Raw genomic sequence first — 13,247 nt, 5'->3', positions numbered from 1 at the left:
GTCAATCACATGGCAGCAACTCAATGCATTTAGGCATCTAGATTTGGTGAAGACAACCTGCTGAAGTTCAAACAGAGCATCAGAATGGGGAAGAAAGGGGATTTAGATGACTTTGAAAGTGGCATGGTTGTTGGTGCCAGACTTACTGGTCTGAGTAGTTCAAAAACTGCTATACCACTGAGATTTTCCTGCACAACCATCTCTAGGGTTTACAGAGAATGGTCTGAAAAAGAGAAAATATCCAGTGAGTAGCAGTTGTGTGGACAAAAATGCCTTGTTGATGTCAGAGGAGAATGGGCAGACTGGTTTGAGATGATAGAAAGGCAAAGGTAACTCAAATAACCACTCATTACCACCAAGGTATGCAGAATACTATCTATGAACGCACAACACATCGAACCTTGAAGCAGATAGGCTACAACAGCAGAAAGCCACACTGTGTGCTACTTCTGTCAGCTAAGAACAGGAAATTGAGGCTACAGCTCGCACAGGCTCACTAAATGTGCACAAAAGAAGATTGGAAAAAAGTTGCTTGGTCTGAGGAGTCTCAATTTCAGCTGTGATATTCAGATGGTAGGTTTAGAATTTGGCGTAAACAACATGAAAACATGGATCCATCCTGCCTTGTATCAACGATTCAGGCTGGTGGTGGTGATGTAATGTTGTGGGGGATATTTTCTTGGCACACTTTTGGCCTCTAGTACCAACTGAGCATCGCTTAAATGCCATGGCCTAGCTGATTATTGTTGCTGACCATGTCCATTCCATTATGACTACAGTGTACCCATCTTCTGATGGCTCCTTCCAGCAGGACAATGCACCATGTCACAAAGCTCAAATCATCTCAAACTTGTTTCTTGAACATGACAATGAGTTCACTGTACTCCAATGGCCTCCACAGTCACCAGATCTCAATCCAATAGAGCACCTTTGGTATGTGGTGGAACGGGAGACTCGCATCATGGATGTGCAGCCAAAAAATCTGCAGCAAATGCGTGATGCTATCATGTCAATATGGACCAAAATCTCAGAGGAATGTTTCCAACACCTTGTTGAATCTATACCATGAAGAATTAAGACAGTGACACTCCAAGTATGAAAGGGGTTACAGTCGTCCAGGATAATCCGCTCCCGAACACCAGGACAGCTATCGACCACTCCAATCCGCCATACATGAAGCCCATCTCAATAATTCCCCCCCAAATACGAGACACGGCTCTGTAGTGAGGTTCAAGCAGGAATCAGACTGTTTATTAAAAAAAAGTACACGCTTAATATACACGTTAGAAGTAATGCAGTAATCACAGGATAATGACCCAAATCCAGCCCCCAACATCACACAATGGTTCCATAACGAGCCCCCAATACACATTACTCTGAGTGTCAATACATCCCTTAGCAGACAACAGGTGAGTTCATTAGCACACTTGATAATAGGTGAATGGAAAGCCACCTCAGACAAAAGAAACATTGTTAGACAGTCAGTCTCCACATTGAACTTCCTGGAATGACCATATTAGTAGTTGTACTTCCTGTGCCTTACAGTGTATAGGAATAAGATAGATCTCCATATTTCCTGAGAGATATTGTTAATGCATATACTGTCCCATTTGAAGTAGTCCAAACCATATTCTCAGTGTACACCACCCTCCCGGTCACCCTGCATCCATAAAAGATGCAGAGTGACTTAAACATAAGAAAGCCACACAAGGCTGGACATGGTGCCTCCCAACCTCTTTAAAGGAATCTGGGGTCCACAACCCCCATGCCCAAAGTGACTCCTGTCACAAGTCCTAAAAGCAAAAGGGGGGCCAACCCGGTACTAGCAAGGTGTACCTAATAAAGTGGCCAGTGAGCGTACGCTTACTTGAAAAATATCCTTTGTTGTGAGTGCTGCCTGTGTGCTGCCCATCTCTCTCCAGAAATTCCTGGATTTCCTGCATGTTTTGCAGTGTCTCCTCAGAAATGGAAGGTAAACAGCAGACGACTACATATGCCATGGAACCTTGCTGCTGGCAAGCAGTGATTCTTGCACTGACTCCGCCTCATAAAACTCTTCCTCTCAGCTCCCCTGTAGTTTAGAAGGCAGGCTCTTTGAATTATGTGACACAGCAGTGCCTATCAACAGGGCATTTACAAAGTCAGTTTACATACTTCCAAGATCATTTAGATTAATAGGAATAGACTAGAAATAATTATAATACAATATGGAAATGGACATAGGAGTTTACATTTTGACCATAGATAATCTTTAGGGAGATTGTCTGGGGCAGGCAATGAAACATCAAAATATGCATTTGATATATTTTGTATCAATGTCAAAATAACATTTGCCCAGCTATAGGTTTAAGCTCCTTAAAAAGGAAACCCTGGACCTGGCTACACTTATCTGCCTAAAAGTACTCACAAAATTCCTGAATCTAAGCCACAAAGGGACCACCCCCCTCATCCTACCCCACCCGTTTCTCCTGCCTTCCCCCAGCTTACATCTTCTCTCTTTCCTGCACCTCCTCTTTTTCTTCATTGTTTTGCCTTCATTCTGTTTCTAGTTTACCTTTAGCATCTTGAAACTAAGCTAGTCCCAGTACAGCACATCTTGACTAGGATGCCTGACTGGCCCCTCTGGGCATGGAAAATGTCAAGGCTCGTTTCCCCCAGTCCCAGTTCACGATGACCAGCGAGTGCAGGTGCGTGGCCTCAAACGCAGTGTGCATTTGGGGCTGTGTACCCACACCCACATAGCTGTCAAATTGGGAGCAGTGGCTGTGTTCTTGTAACTGCTGCGTCCCAAATCACACCCCTTGCACAGGTATATGCTATATGTATGCCAGTGTGAACCTAAGGCCTAAAGATTTAAAAACATTGAACATTTCCAACTTGAATGTATTATGTTATGAGTCACGCGCTGTCCAAGGAAATGTCTAGATTAAATAAACACTTCCTAGATGCTGCATGTACCGTTACTGAAAACCATGCAGTAAAGGAACTTGTAATGAGGGCTGGGGGGGTACAGCGCTTCTGGGAAGTGATGAAACTAAAATTGAATATTAAAGTGGAACTCCAATAGGAGTGTAATAAATGTGAAACAAATTAAATTAAACTGTGTATCTCATTTATGTATCAGTGTACCTTGTGTAAAGTGCATAAGTGGATTCAATAATTAGAGTGGATCATTTAATAAAACAACGTCTGATATAACGTGCAAAAAATATAGCTAAATAGATAAAAAATATACACAATCTAATCTCAATAAATACAATATAAAATCGATATAATCAATAAATAAAGTGCTCAGTGCAATCCATAATCTATTAATTCCAATATCAAGTGTAAAACCAATTAAGTGACAGGTAAAGTGTTAAGTGCATTAAACAGTGATGTGCATATTCTCACACAGTCCTTTTCAAATACTGCAGGTGACTCAAACAGTTCAAAGGTGGGAAAAAGGGATGTACTTCAATGATGTGTCCAGATAGAGGTAATAGCATATAGGGTTTTTGCCCTCCACCTCAAACAGTGTAGAAAGTAGGGGGGTGCTTCTTCACTTTTGTGCCCCTATAGGTGTACTAATCTCTCACCTCCAAATATCTCATTATACGCTTTATAAGCTCTGACCCGGGTTCCTCTCCACTCCTTCCCTGTTTGCCAATGGATAGTGGTGCCTCGGATGGATCGGCTTTCAAAACTTTCCCAATGGCCAACGACTCTCGAAAGTAAAGTGCTCACAATAGTGCAATATTTCCTTATATATTCAATTTTATTGAAATAGATTAAAAAGACTTACATTTGTCTTTAAAAAAAGCGCCTTGTGTTAAACAAAGAGGATCGCGGTCCTCACTTCCGCATTCATACGTCACTTCCGCATTCGTACGTCAGGGAATCCCCTGAAGAAGCCATGTGAGCGGAAGTGGCGTAACGCGTAGGGCCGCTACCGGAAGTGACGTACGAATGCGGAAGTGAGGACCGCGATCCTCTTTGTTTGTTAACACAAGGCGCTTTTTTTAAAGACAAATGTAAGTCTTTTTAATCTATTTCAATAAAATTGAATATATAAGGCAATATTGCACTATTGTGAGCACTTTACTTTCGAGAGTCGTTGGCCATTGGGAAAGTTTTGAAAGCCAATCCATCCGAGGCACCACTATCCATTGGCAAACAGGGAAGGAGTGGAGAGGAACCCTGGTCAGAGCTTATAAAGCGTATAATGAGATATTTGGAGGTGAGAGATTAGTACACCTATAGGGGCACAAAGTGAAGAAGCACCCCCCTACTTTCTACACTGTTTGAGGTGGAGGGCAAAAACCCTATATGCTATTACCTCTATCTGGACACATCATTGGAGTACATCCCTTTTTCCCACCTTTGAACTGTTTGAGTCACCTGCAGTATTTGAAAAGGACTGTGTGAGAATATGCACATCACTGTTTAATGCACTTAACACTTTACCTGTCACTTAATTGGTTTTACACTTGATATTGGAATTAATAGATTATGGATTGCACTGAGCACTTTATTTATTGATTATATCAATTTTATATTGTATTTATTGAGATTAGATTGTGTATATTTTTTATCTATTTATCTATATTTTTTTGCATGTTATATCAGACGTTGTTTTATTATATGATCCACTCTAATTATTGAATCCACTTATGCACTTTACACAAGGTACACTGATACATAAATGAGATACACAGTTTAATTTAATTTGTTTCACATTTATTACACTCCTATTGGAGTTCCACTTTAATATTCAATTTTAGTTTCATCACTTCCCAGAAGCGCTGTACCCCCCAGCCCTCATTACAATTTCCAACTTGAACTTTTTTTTGGGAATTGTTCAATTGGTGCGTTTAGTTGCTCTTTAAAGGACAATATAGTGTTTTGGGGCCAATATTTTGTTTTAAGTTTCTACATTTTGAATTTGAGCTTTGATATCTGTTTTTATTATACATACACAATCTGTTTAGAAAAGAGCATCTAACATATCACAAATGATTCTCAGAGCACTATGGGTTAGCTAAATTGTACCTGCATTTAGGCTTGCTGGATCTGATTAGAACCTTGGATTGGGTCATCCAATAAGCCTAGGTTCACACCAGTGCAGTGTGATTTTGGTCCCATTTCAATGTGATTTTGTAGTGCAGCTGTGGTGCAAGTTGGTGCAATTTGGATACTGTTTTAATGTGAGTTTTTACTACTACGACTCATCGAGTGACTTGGTTGTTACAGAGTTAGCACTAGCCGGCGTCCAATTAATCAGTGATGCATTCCTGCTGTCAGCAGCAGAGAAGAGTCACTGGTTGCGAAGGAGCTGCCACCCGAACAAGGAGTCATCCTCGCTGACAGCAGACTGTAAACAAAAGAGCCGGCATTAAAAAAAAAAAAAAAACATAGCATGGGGCCCCCCCACTGAGGGATTATGGATATGGATTTTAAGAGGGAACCCACGGCATGAAAAAAAAAAAAAAAAATGTATGCGGTCCTCCCCCAAAATCCAAAGCAGGCCCTTAGGTCTAGTATGGATTTCAAGGGGAACCCCACGCCAAAAGAAATGGAATGCCCCCCCCCCCCCAAACCATACCAGACTCTTATCAGATGATGGATTTATATCAGGGATGTGTTTATTTATAAATAAAGGACAAAAACTGTGTTTGTGTTTTTATTGACTTTTGACATATTTTTGGTTAAATAAGTAAGGGTACTGTGTATAGCATACTCATTCACATGGGGGGGGGAGCGGGATCTCGGTGCCTTTTTAAAAGGGGGCTGCCAGATTCAGATAAGCTATCCCCCGCACCCCCACAACCACCAGACTAGGGTTGTGGGGAAGAGGCTCTTGTCCTCACCAAAATGGGGCCCCCCGCTGTTAAAGTGTCCCCCCCATGTTGAGGGTATGTGGCTTGATTCAGCTGGGTGTGCCCTTTTTTTGTTTCCCCTCTTCCCTGACCTGCATGCTCAGCCCATACCAGGCTCTTCGGGTCTGGTATAGGATTTTAAGGGAGACCTCACGCCAAAAAACAAAAACAAAAATTATTTATTTTAAATGTCAGCTCTATTGCTTACATTCTGCTGTCAGTTGGGAATCCCCTGCTAACAGCAGACATGACTCATCATGGTTTGGAAGCAGATGGGTGCTGGCTCCTTAACAACTAATCACTTATCCCTGCTGTGGGATGGGTCACTGGTTGTTAGGTTGCCGGTGGGTGTCGGCTCCTAACAACCAGCCCAGATCGCATTGTAAAACCGATCAAAAAAGAATGCAGATGCAATTTCAATGCGTGTCCATTGAAGTCTTTGGACCACAAAATCGCACTGGATTGCAGCAAACTTGCACAGGGCCCTTTTTCAAAGTCAGATCACAGTCACACTGCATGTATGTGAATGGGCTCCATAGATGTTATTTCACTTGTCATGTGATTCAATGTGTTCCAACTCACATTAGAAATCGCATTAGTGTGAACCAGAGCTAAGGGATGAGTCACTGAGACTCAATCTCTGCTGTTTTTAAATTTACAGATTTACTTATTGATCTCTGTATAAGCTTTTTACAAAAGAAGAGGAAGAGGAAAACATGACAAGGATTATATGATTATTATACACAGGGCACAGAGTTTGTATAGCCATTTTGCTAACCCCAGGAACCTCTACTAGGCCATAACAGCAAGTTGACCCCTGAATCGGTTTGTCACACAAACAAATAAATATTTACCACATTCTGATGTCTCAAAGCAAAGGAGCAAATACATTAATAATGCAAATTATAGTGAGTATACAACGAACAAGTCTATATTTTCATAAATTTGTATGTTTCTCGTGAGGCTTTTAATTGTTATGAAACCGATATTTCTAGTTTTAGGGTCCTTTCCCACGATCCGCTTTCCGATGAGCTCCGTTCTCTGCTCAGCGGGGATCGATCCGCCGATCCCCACTGAGCAGGCAAATGACAGCTCTGTCTCCGCACTGTGTCAGGGAGGGAGGGAGGTTTCAGAGCCCCGCTGCTCTCTATGGGGGAATCAGATGAGAGCAAACCGCCTGTCCGCTCTCATCTAATCCCATCCGATCCCCTGGACAGATGGAAAATAGGGTTTCCATCCGTCCGGATTTCACAGACAGGATCGGATGCGGATGGCAGCGGGTGTCAGCGGACATGTCTCCGTTGACATCCGCTGCTCCATAGGGATGCATGGAGGATCCAATCAGATCCCCCTAAAAAACTGACAGGTGGATCTGATCGGATCGTTCGTGTGAAAGGACCCTAACTTGAAGTGTTAATTCCAGGAAAACATACACAGACGTCAGTCTGCTAACATAAAGCGCGTACCTGCAATATCCTCTGGAGTATAGATGGAAGAGAGATATAGGCTGCCATGCTGTTGAGGACATCCATTGTCAGATTCTTTAAAGCTGTATGGACAAATATATAGCGTAATTGCTTACATAGGTTAAAATTCAAAGAAATGCAAAAAAGAAGATCTGTTTTTAAGAAAAATTCAATTGCACACATTAAAAATGATTTCATTTAAAACAAAGCAGAAATGTTTACTTAGAGTATTCAATACAAATTATATGGCTAACTGGTTGCTGTGGGCAGGCTGCTGCACATTATTCCTCAGTGCTTTACTTTAAATGTTATTTTTTTGCAGTACAGTTTCTATTGATGGATATATGCTTAGTTAAAAACAGTCAAATCATGACATGGAAGACAAGAAAATGCTGCTATTTTATTCTGAAATTGATGTAAAAAGGTTTCCCATTGAGTTAAAAAGAAAAGTAAAACCGGATTCCATTCACACCCTCATCAATCAGCTGTTTGGAGTGCTTGAAACTGGTAGGCTTTCTGAAAGTGGAGCTATACTCTGAAGAAATTGCCTTTGTTATCATTCTTAGGGCTCATGTACACACAGACTAGGCTGACTGCTGGCCGTGGTAAAACGCAAACTGCGGCAAATTCGCCCCTTTGTGATTTTGCGGTCAAAATGTTCCAATCCTGAACACGGTTCTTCCGCATTCAGGAGAGGGAGGTTGAACCTCCCCAAACTGCAGCAGCTTCTAATCTCTTGTAAAAGAATGTGTGTGCATTGACACATAGGCTTTAATGTAGTGGAGTTTAAGGGATTTGGCAAAAAACGCCAAAAGCTCTAGTGTACATGAACCCTTACTTTTACTGATAATAGGGAAAGCAAAAGAACTATTTAAACAAACCTATCCTAATTCTGGAGTCCATGGTTCTTCACACATCTCGTACTGGTCACATGATCAAATGCAAGCCCCAGTCGAATGCTAAATATATATGCTTGAAAGTCAGTTCAGCGAGTGCCAGTTTTAAAGTGACCAAAGGGGAACATAGATTTAGAGTGTAACTAAACCCACAAGAGTAAAAACAGTTTGTATATTAAGTAAAGCATGCTTGTTATACTCAATGTGGAACCTAAGTGGTTAACTGTCCACATTGTGTAAAAAGGCCGTTTGATCCTGTTTTCTCTGATCCTCCCCTTTTTCCACAGTCTCCAATCCATTGCCTTTGGCGTCACTCTGCACATGCTCAGTTTGGTGTGTATTGCTAGAGTTTTTTTTTTTTTTATTCTTGGGAGAGTGCATGTGATCAGTGCATTGGCCAATCTGCACTGTCCGGACAGAGGTTCTGGGGTCCTGCAGCCTCACAGGACAGTCAGAGGAGAATGAAAACTCTTCCTACAGGCTTTAACCAGACACTGAGTGTCACAAGACTGCTATATACTGCTGATGAGAATAAGTAATTAGCAGTTTATATCTACTAAAATATTTGCATTTCCATGTTCTGTGTACTGTGAAAAACCAGATCTAGTAAATGCAGTGTCCTGGGTTTAGTAACACTTTAAGCACAGTGAGAAAGCCTACATTACAAACGATCAAATACCTGGCACTGGAGAAAAATTGGATTTTTTCACTTACCGTAAAACCAATTTCATCGATTGACACAAAGCTCAATAAATCATAACTACTGGGTTATATTGCCTCTACTAGGAGTAGGACTACGCAGAACAAAAAACGCCTGGCCATGCCCATGGGCCATCCTCAGCTTGGTATATAACCATCCTCTCTGCTCTAGGTAATCAGTTTAGTAGCAAGCAGTATTAGAAGTAACAGAACTCCACAGAGAGGTGGGTGCTGTGTCCGGCGATGAACTCAGAGAAATTGATTTTTCGGTAAGTACAAAAATCCTATTTTCTCTATTGTTCATCGACGGACACAGCACTCCATAAATCATAACTAATGGGATGAACAAAAGCAGTGCCAAAAGCAAAAATGAGGGGTAGGGAAAATAACCCAAGGCTAAACATAAGTGCCCTTATCCAGGACACAGGAGCCTTTGTCTGAAAAAATAAAGTTTTAAAGAAAAACACCCCTTAAGAGGGAACAGTCCCTCTTAAACTGCAGCCTGCAAAACTTTGTGGCCAAAAGAAGCATTTGCAGATGCCAAAGTAATACTTATATAATTTTGTGAAGGTATGCACCGACAACCAAGTGGCCACCGTGCAAACTTGCGATACTGATGCCTGATGACGGAAGGCCCAAGAAGCACTTAGCGCTTGAGTAGCATGCGCCGTGACAGGGAAAAGTGTAACCTGACCTTTATTGGAATGGGCCTGAGTCACCGTCTGTCTGATCCATCTGGAGATAGTAGTCGAAGAAGCGGGCAGCCCTTTCTTGGTTTGTCCGCAACCACAAAACCGAGTCTGACCTCCGAAAGGACTCAGTAGCTGCCAGATACACCCGAATCGCACGAACCACATCCAAGGTATGCAAAGCAAATTCCTTGGGATGAGCAGGCTTGGGACACAAGGAAGGCAACACAATGTCCTCATTCAAATGGAAGTTGGAGACAACTTTGGGCAGGAATAATGGACAGGGACGAAGAACCACTTTATCCCTATGGACCATCAAATAGGGACTGCGACAGGATAATTCCGCCCATTCTGATATCCTGCGGGCCGAAGTAATAGCAACCAAGAATATCACGTTCTGGGATAACGTAGACAAGGGAATCTCCCGAATATTCTCAAATAGAGGTTTCTGGAGAACCGAAAGCACTACATATAAATCCCATTGTGGCAAAAGAGACCATACAGGTGGAGCCACATGTCGAGCCCCCTGAATGAAGGTACGAACTAACAAGTGCATGGCTAGTAGTTGCTGAAAGAAGATTGCCAAGGCAGACACATGGCCCTTGATGGTACTCAAGGCCAACTTCTGATAAACACCCCGTTAAAGAAAGGTTAAGATCCAAGCTACAGAAAAGGATCGAGGATGAGCACCAACCGACTCAAACCAAGAAATGTACACTTTCCATGTTTGATGGTAAATCTTGCTGGAAGGTAACTTCCTCCCCTTCACCATAGTAGGGATCACTGATCCAGACAAACCTCTATCCCTCAGTACCTGGCTTTTAATAGCTAAGCCATTAAAACCAGCGACTGTAAAGCAGGATGGTAGATTAGCCCTTGGGACAACTGGTCTTCTCTGAGAGGAAACCCCCAAGGGACGTTGACAGCCACCAGGATGATAGGAAGATCCTCGCTCTTGATTCCTCGCAGGAACTGCGGAAGAAGCCTGAGCTGAGGATGATACTGGCCTTACTGTGGCCCATGGACGCCTGCGGCATCTGTCAAAGGGCCCCATGACCCCGTCACAAATTTTGGTATCCTGTGGAGCCGAACCTGCTAAAGGAGCTGCATGTAGGACTGTGCAAACAGAACTGTTTTATAGGTGGATACCACCAGACTCAGAACCTCTATGCAAATCGGAAGGGAAAACTGTCTTGTGTGACCGCAGCCGATGAATCACGGCCTGTGGTTCCTGAAATTTTTCCAGAGGAAGGACCACCCTGGTCAGAATTATAATCAGACCTAGGTAAATCAATTCCCTGGATAGGGATAGGGGGACCTTAGGCAGTTTGGACATCACCTGAACCTTTGCAGGAATTAAATCCACACAAGGAGACTCAGGACCTAAAAAAACCTGAAAAGAACAAACTTTGCCCACCTTTCTGGCTACCCCCAAAAGAAACATTTTGCTGATCTCCTTGATGCTCACAAAAGCAGTCCACGGGGCCGGAAACCAGCGATGATGTCCCCCCACCCCAATAATGGGTGAGGGCAGACCTTCATGCTGAAGGGGTCTTGTCTGCTGGTCTGGAGAAGCCTGCTCTAGGCTTACCAGACCAAGGTTGCTTGGAACCTCCCGGGGAAGATTTAAAAGATCTTTTTCCCTTATTCTCCGTCCCAGAAGCACAAAATAATTTTCTATGGGCGGAGAAGGAGCTCCTTCTCTTTCCTTGACTGTGGCAGGAAGGTACTCCCCCCCCCCCCCCGTGATACCCTTAATGTTGTCATCCAGGGTAGCCCCAAACAGGCGATCGCGTTGAAAGGGCAGATCAGTAAGAGCTTTCTTAGAGGCTTGGTCTGCCACAGCCCACGCCTAATCACCACTGCTGAAACAGAAAGTTTATATAAAAATAAATAAACTGCAGCTCATGGACCAACTGGTCTGCTAAATCAACATATAGCAGCGGGGACCTGCTCACTGCCCAGGCCCTGGCACAAAAGCTTGGCCCATTCAGTAAGGGTCTGAGACACCAGGGCTGAGGCAAAGACTTGCTGCAATGCCGAACCAGCCAAAGTAAACATGCTGTGTGCCACAGGCTCCGCTTTTCTGTCAGCCGGGTCCTTAAAAGGACAGGGATTCCTCTACTGGGTTTATGGTTGCTTTATTCAAGCTGAAAACTAGAGTGTCCACCACTGGTGAACTAGACCACTTTTTTAAAAGTAACTCCTCAAAAGGGTAACGTACAGCAAAAACGTTTGGGGACCACAAAGGGTAATTTTGGTTGTTCCCATTCCTTACAGGAAAACCTGTCACAATAAGACATATAAGGAAACACTTTGGAGTATGAGGCAACTTATGTGTACCAAAAAACACTACCACGTCTGTGGCTACAACACCGCATCCTCCATTTTTAAAGTCTTACTCACTGCTGCTACGACCATGGAGGAATCATCCTCACTATCAGATGGATCTGGTGGTGTGATATTTACAGATAGCAGGGACCCTCAAAGGCTCACCCTACCGACCAGAGGAGCGCAGAGAATTTCAAACCCAGCATCATCATGGACGCTATCCCTGTTCATATGTCCCGGGCACAGGAAAAGCAAACTGAGGAGGAAAAGGAAGAGGAGGAGCTTCAGTTGTATCCAGCATCTCCTGGACTAAGGGAAAATGACCCCTGTGACATCATCGGGGCTACACAAACATGGCCGCCAACTGGAGACCAGCCAAAGAGAAAATGGCCCAGTAAAATTATCGGGCTACACAAACATGGCCGCCAACCGGAAACCAGCCAAACTAAGGAGGGAAAATGGCCACCATTAGCTACAAACGCTGAAGCATGCTGCCAGGATCTTCCCTGCGCTCTCTGCAACACTGCACGCTCTGTCCGAAGGTAGGACACATGTTAGGGGAGACTCTGCTGCACACTCTGCACTGGGACCCCCCTGCGCTATACCCACACTGCTAACAGTAGGGCATGCACCTAGGGGTCTCCTACACTGGGACCCCTCCAGACTACCAGGGCAGGACACACACTATCCCAGGACCCTTACAGAGTGGGGATAGCGGGGGAGACCCCAGGGGTCACTGCTGCAAACTCTGCCCTGGGACCCCCACCAGACTCAAGGTCCATGCAGGGGGGAAAGGGAGTGGGGGAAGCCCAGCTGAGGGATTTAAGGATAGGAGGAGGGAACATCCCTGGATGTAAGGAAAGGGAAAAGAATTGCTAGTACCAGAGATGCCAGCCGGGAGCCTAGGTCCCTACTCCTGACTAGACAGATTAAAACTGATTACCTAGAGCAGAGAGGGGGGGGGGTTATATACCAAGCTGAGGACAGCCCATGTGCGTAGCCAGGTGTTTTTTGTTCTGTCTAGTCATATTCCTGGAGGTGGCAATATAACCCAGTAGTTATGATTTATGGAGCGCTGTGTCTGTCGATGAACGAAAGAGAAATGTCATTTTTTTTGGTAGTGTGTGTTTTTCTTACCATTGGCAACCCTTATTGAAGGTATGAATTATAATAAAGGCTACTTTTCAGAAATATAAGCTCTCTTCAAGCTACTTTTAAACATGAGATGATTATATCCAGATCTATCTGGCCAATTTCGGACAGATCAGTCAATTCCCTTGTTCATAAGCACTGGCTGGATGGCATGAA

At 43.6% G+C, this 13,247-nt stretch overlaps 1 protein-coding gene across 2 annotated transcripts in view; it reads right to left on the bottom strand.

Annotated features, from left to right (window-relative positions):
* Positions 1-13,247, bottom strand: part of VPS8 (VPS8 subunit of CORVET complex) — a 424,969-nt gene that overhangs the window by 129,526 nt on the left and 282,196 nt on the right. For both annotated transcript variants that reach the window (XM_082262330.1, XM_082262329.1), the window contains one exon: positions 7,325-7,407. In XM_082262330.1, the coding sequence (XP_082118456.1) occupies positions 7,325-7,407 (83 nt within the window). The remainder of the gene's footprint in view (positions 1-7,324; positions 7,408-13,247) is intronic.

The sequence above is a fragment of the Pelophylax lessonae genome (assembly GCF_965119305.1).
Source record: "Pelophylax lessonae genome assembly, chromosome: 6".
NCBI lineage: Eukaryota > Metazoa > Chordata > Amphibia > Anura > Ranidae > Pelophylax > Pelophylax lessonae.
The sequence above is the reverse complement of the archived record's forward strand: the minus strand, read 5'-3'. Positions and strand labels throughout refer to the sequence as shown.